Here is a 6,000-nt window from a genome sequence, read left to right on the forward strand (position 1 = left end):
ATCCCATAGTTGTTGACGGCTGTTCAAAGTCCGTTCCATAAATGCCCTATCCTTTGCTATGCTAAGGGAAAGGGCACATTACTCCCTTCTTGCTTGCTCAGCCTACAGGATGTCTATTAATGCTCTCTACCATTGTCCACAGTGAGTGCTTTATAAAACAAATATAATCTATTTACTTCACAATATGAAGGCAAAAAACCCAAACCAACACAATAACACTTCCATGGGACAGGACATTTATGTATGGAAGATGCACAACTGTAGTAGAGATGTGCACACAAATGGTGTAACTGTTGTTTTATCATATGCTGGAATAATAAAAAAAAGTCTTTAACACTTAAAACTGTATCACATGGTATTTGCATGACAAGCTAAATCACATAACACTTAGATCAAGGGGTATTTTGTGTCTCAAATGAAATCTCTTTTCTACAGAACATGTCTGAGAAAGGGCTCTCACATTACAGTTCTGAAAGCATCAAAAATTCAGATGCTCTGAAGGTGTATAACATGATTCTAGTTTGTATTTTAAGTCATTAGGAGAAAACATGGAAATGCCTGGATTCAAAGAATATTCCAAAAATAGGACTCTACTTCTAATGACATTAATGAACTCCTGAGTTAGAAGTAATTCAGGGACTACTTAACCTTTTTTAGTGAATCTGAACACCACATTGTATATAAGCAGGTAACCATACTCTTTTTTTGCTAAACATGAAAGTGGGAAGAGATGTAAAGGTTGCCAAGTTTACAGGACTAAGTTAGCTTGCCAATCTCCTTCCAGACAGAAGTATTTCATTCTTTATTGGAAAGAGACACTGGTATTTGACAGAAGCAAGTTCTTCTGCTTTGTCTCTCCCACAGCTACTGCAGAGGGTTGAAGACAATGCAAAAGAAAGTGACTGCCCTGTACTGCAGGAAGCCATTCACTATACTGAAAAGAGAAGCCAGAAGAGAACTGTACCCAAGACAAGGCATATATTCCCCTTTGCTCTTCTTTGCCCCCACATAACACCAGATTTCTCTATCACTTACTTTTTTTTGTTGTTGTTTTTGTGGGTTTTTTTCCTAAACACACATGACAAGGACAGGGTGACACCTAAGGAAAAGAACTGGCACACTGAACAGATGCTCCATGCTGCTTCCAAACCCTTGTGCCTCTATTAACCCTATGTGAATTAAGTTAAGAAAGGTTAAACACAAGCTCATTAGCCACTCCGAAGCAAGTACTCAAATGTGCAGTGAGACAAGGCTTGGTCCTTTCCTTGAAGATTCAGGACTAGAAGGAGCAGTTTACCCTTAAGGGTACTTGGCACCTCTGGTAGGGACATTCACAACCACTGAATAATTATATGAGACAAAATGCTGACCAGGGGCTACTAAACACAGTAAATTCAGGCATACCTTCCAATCTACGGAACTTAAATAGCCAACAATGTTCCCTCCAATCATTATCTAAACTTACCTGAACTCTCTACATCTACTTATGGCCCTCATTTTAAAGATAAAATGCTGTGCAAGAAGCGTCACTGGGCATGGATAGTGATGATTGCTTTTAACAGAGATCTTTACTTCATGGAAGGAAAAAATTAACATAGCTGAAAAGGCATGCCCTGGAAAGGTATGCAGCAACAGACAAGGAAAGGTACCAGGTCAGTCTCCTTTAGCTGACATGCCAGTTCTGAGAGCCAGAGAAAACCAAAACATCCAATCTACGTTAGAGAAGATCATCCATTTGGAGTCAGGTGACAGGGGTTTGAAAACAAGTTTAACACTTCCTCAACCCTTTACTAAAAATTCAGAAGTAATACCTGTTCATTACTTTTTATTTGGTGAAAGGTGTTCCTTCTCCAGAAGGCAAATACCTCCACAGTAAAAAAACACTCAAACCAACTTATGTGTTCTGTCAGTGAACATCATAACTGAAAAAGCAATGAATTTAACAGAAACTAGCCATCATTCCCCCTTTCCTAACTTACATCTCAAATGGAAGAAGGCCCCAAATCCCCATGCTAGATCAAGTCACACGATGTGCACCAAGAGTATCTGCACAGAGACTCCTCTGATGCACTTTTAACTATGGTACCACAAGTCTTCATGTAGGGAGCTCCCTGCCAGAGACACTTCAGATGCTTAATTAGCATCCTGGTATCAGGGAGCATCTGGGAACCACAGTGTCCTACCCTGGTCCTTGGCCCTTCCTGAACAACAAACCCCAAACAGTCTTTGTGCAAGAAAAGCCTCTTTCTTTTTTTTTTTTTTTTTTTAAGGATTATCAATGTGCTTCAACATTATCCTTTTTCCATGCTTGAAAGATCAAAGCTAGTTAATTAATTATGTGTCTAGTGATAGCAGGCACCAAGTCTACTTAACAAAAGCAACAGTACTCTATTGCTGCTTCATATACCTGACAGATCTAAGTATAGTTTTCAAAAATGATCTGTAATTAATGTGAGCTAAACACCACTTTGTCTCAAATAACTGCTCTTCCTATAGAAATGCAGTGAAACTTTCTATTTAATGTGAGTTCACATATACAGTCCTTACAACACCATCTTCCCAGAGTCCCATGCACCACCCAGAAGCAGGAAAACAGCAGTACAGAATGAAGACTTAAGTACAGAACCTAGTTCTGCAAAACTGTACTTAAGACTTCATCCTTTAGTGATGTGATAGAAGACACCTTGATGAGCTCCCAACTCTGCAGATAACGGCAGTTGATAGCTAGCCATACCTTTCCCTGAGCCCACACCTATCTTGTGAGAAGAGTTATGTACAGTTGCAGCTAGCTGCTCTCAAGTTTAACAAACACAGTAAAGAGGTAAACCAGGATACAGTCAAGAGTTTTAAGTACATTGGTTGGTTGAGATTTTGTGCTTTCTCCCCCTCACTGGATCAGGCATTCTGAAAAATTTCAGCCTGTAGCACACTACAGATACTCACAACTTTAACTCCCTGAGTATTGGCTACGTCATAACATCATGTGCACTTTAAAAATGCAAAGATACCTAACTTGCTCTTCATTTATGTGCTCTCCAGAACCACAACAGCACGTTGCCATTGGCATGCTGTATTTACTGTGAATTTAACTACAGCAAATGCACCATACTGACAGCTGCACCCTGCCACGGTTCAGCAAGCATGTGCAATGGTACAACATCCAAAGCATGATGTTGCTGTACCTGTGATACAGTATTACTGTCCTCTCCTCCAGAGACCAGTCGCCTGTAGTTGCAGGCTGATGTCACCCTATCCCTTTCAAAACCCAGTGGAGTGCTTGGCTGGTGGTTTTGTTTCAATAGCAGGACGGAGAAGAGAAAGTCTCCCCATCAGCCAAGTGCCAGAATGCCAGCAGTGCGACAGGGAACGCCGAGCCGCGGTGCGGGGCTCTCCTGGACACACACACACCCCACACGCACGGCTCCTGGCGGTGCTGCTGCGGGGCGTTTCTCCCAGCCCACGGATCGGTCCCCAAGCCCCCCGTGCCCAAAGGCCATCCCCGCACCGGAGAGCCTCGGACACGGCGGGGCAGCGCCCGGGCCGGGGCGGGGTGTCCCGGAGCCCCCACGCCCAGGGCCGGCCCCCGCTCGCCCGGGACAAATAAGGAAGTTTCCGCGCTGCGCCCGCCCGCCGCCGCCGGTACCTACACAGGCCGGCCACGTCCAGCATGCTGGAGATGCCGCGGTCGCACATGTCCACCTCGGGCTGGTTCTTCTCCCGGCTCTCCTCCACGATCTTCTTCAGGGACTTCGACATGGTCTAGGCGGGGCAGAAACGGACACCGTGAGCCGGGCGGCGGGGCAAACCCGTGAGGGGACATGCATCTCCCCCAGCCGGGACAGCGCCGGGACGGCCCCAGCCCCGAGCGCAGAGAACCCCCTGCCCAGCGCCGCCGGGGGGCCCGTCCCGCCCCGTCCGCCGCGCCCGCCCATGCCAGCGGAGCACTGCCCGGGATGCTGGCCGCACTCTCGCCCCGGGCGGACGGACAGGCCCGGCCCGGTGCTGCCCGAGGGCACTCACCGCACGGAGCTGCGGCGGGACACGGCGAGCGGATCCCACGGCGGGACGGCGGGCGGGCCCCGGCGGATCCCGTGCGCGCCGCCCCGCCTCGCCCCCGCGCGCAGGCGCAGCGCAGCCCCCCCCGCACTGACCGGCGGGGGCGCGAGCGGGCCCGGCACGGCCCTGAGGGGACGGAACGCGACGGGCCGGGACTCCTGGAGCGCTCCGGGCTTTGGAAAGGCTGCCGGAGACAAAGCACATTATCTCCAAAATAACCCACACCAAAAAAAAAAAAAATCCGGTGCATTTAACCAGCAGTTTCCATTTCTTCGGTGTCTTCCTGGGTTTTCCAGTCAGCTCTAACAGCAAAAGCAGTCACAAGGCTGGGTCCACGTTCTGAGCGCTTGTCGCTGGTCTCGACACCCCATGGCGTTGGAGTTACAGCCTTACTGCCCAGAAGCACTTATGCATGTAACCTCTTTCATAGGAGTTAAGGTGCTCCTGCTCGCTGTCATTCAACAGATATGGAAGATCAGAGCAATTGATGACTAAATCTATTAAGTAAGGCCTGGCTACCCACTGAGAACCACAGCTTTGAATTTTGCATATGTATTCCATGGTGTTACTTAGTAGCGTAAAAATGGTATCCACAGAAACCAAGATGATGAGCGTTTGCCTAAGCCAGCAAATGAAAAACTTCCTGGAGGCACAACTTCAACTTTTCCTTTTTTAGGAATGTAAGGATTTAATACTGGACTGCAGGATTGTAGCATGTTTATTCCTAATTGGAGTTTCCTACCTTGAGCACCTATTGAACTTACTGTTTTCAAGTCTTGCTTACAAGGTACGACTGGAAGCGTACCTAAGATTCCTTTTGGCTGAATTTCTCAGCAGAACCCACTGTCGCTCAGATGTACAAGATGATGATGTACAGTTCTTATTTGGTCTGCAGAACCATGAATCTGGATCCCTTTCCTGGCTAAGAAAATGCCCTAACTGCCACCAATCAGTTGTCCCAAAGACCAAAATGCTAACATGTCTGCTGTTCTTATTTCATGGCAAATGATTGCAGGTGTCATTTAATAACAAAGGCTCAGGCAGATTAATTGTCTGTAAGTGTGCTCCTGCTCCCTTATTCCAACTAACAGCACTTGTGACTCTAAAAAGACACAAAACAGTCTTCATGGCTAATGGGAAGCTCGCCTGGCTTCTCTCTGCCCATTTATGCAGTGGTCAAAACATTGCATGCAGCCTAGATACCCACATTCTACTCCTACCATAGAAGTATTGAATTACTTCCCACTTAATAAACATATTGTCATTACTCCCTTTCATCAGGATTGTGGGGGTTTTTTGCCATCTACCTAATTTCATTATCCCGTTGTTGTGTAAAGAGTTCTTCTATCACACAGTTTCTATGTGACCTTCTTTTGGTCCTGCTTGAGCAAACCTTTTGTCTGAGCATAAATCCATACCCCAGTCAGGGATATTGGCATTGGATTTGGCAAAGGGGAGTTGCTGTCAAGCCTTCCTTTTAAAGTTTCTCAGTGCCTCATCAAGCGCTGGCTACCAATTGTCTGAGAAGGAGTGGGAAGGAAGGTACACAAGCTACTCTGTCCAAGGGTGCTTGATCATGAAAACTGATTTTTTCAGATTGTCCCTTCAGCAGTCGTGAAGAGCCATTTCCTGCAGAGGGTCTATGTCACTGCAGTCGCCCATTCTCCCCTCTCTTATGCCCCCTTCCTCTTCCCAGGTTGTGCAGTCATTCCAAGACGCCTTTGGCTCCAGAAATACTTGGTTCCCTCTATGCCCCCAGCTAGAGGCTGGCCAGCCTGTCCCTGGGGTCTGGCCAGTAGAGCCCTCCCCACACATACAGTGCTTGAGCTCACAGTGGAGACTTTTCCAGTTTAGGTCTTGCTCTACCTTCCAGCTACTGATTTTTTACTTATGAAACAACTATAAAATATCTTTGCTATCTGTCAGATCTGTTCTAAATCTGTC

The 6,000-nt window shown here is 46.8% G+C and overlaps 1 protein-coding gene across 1 annotated transcript in view; it reads right to left on the reverse strand.

The window, feature by feature from the left end:
- RSU1 (Ras suppressor protein 1) overlaps window positions 1–4,105 on the reverse strand; it is a 103,222-nt gene extending 99,117 nt beyond the window's left edge. Inside the window, exons 1-2 of the mRNA XM_041408883.1 lie at window positions 4,021–4,105; window positions 3,648–3,759 (exon numbers count right to left, since the gene is read on the reverse strand). Of these exons, the coding sequence (XP_041264817.1) occupies window positions 3,648–3,756 (109 nt within the window). The 5' untranslated portion in view covers window positions 3,757–3,759; window positions 4,021–4,105. The remainder of the gene's footprint in view (window positions 1–3,647; window positions 3,760–4,020) is intronic.
- Window positions 4,106–6,000: the final 1,895 nt, after the last annotated feature.

The sequence above is a fragment of the Onychostruthus taczanowskii genome, unplaced genomic scaffold (genome assembly GCF_017590055.1).
Source record: "Onychostruthus taczanowskii isolate IOZ18803 unplaced genomic scaffold, ASM1759005v1 scaffold3, whole genome shotgun sequence".
NCBI classification, from domain to species: domain Eukaryota; kingdom Metazoa; phylum Chordata; class Aves; order Passeriformes; family Passeridae; genus Onychostruthus; species Onychostruthus taczanowskii.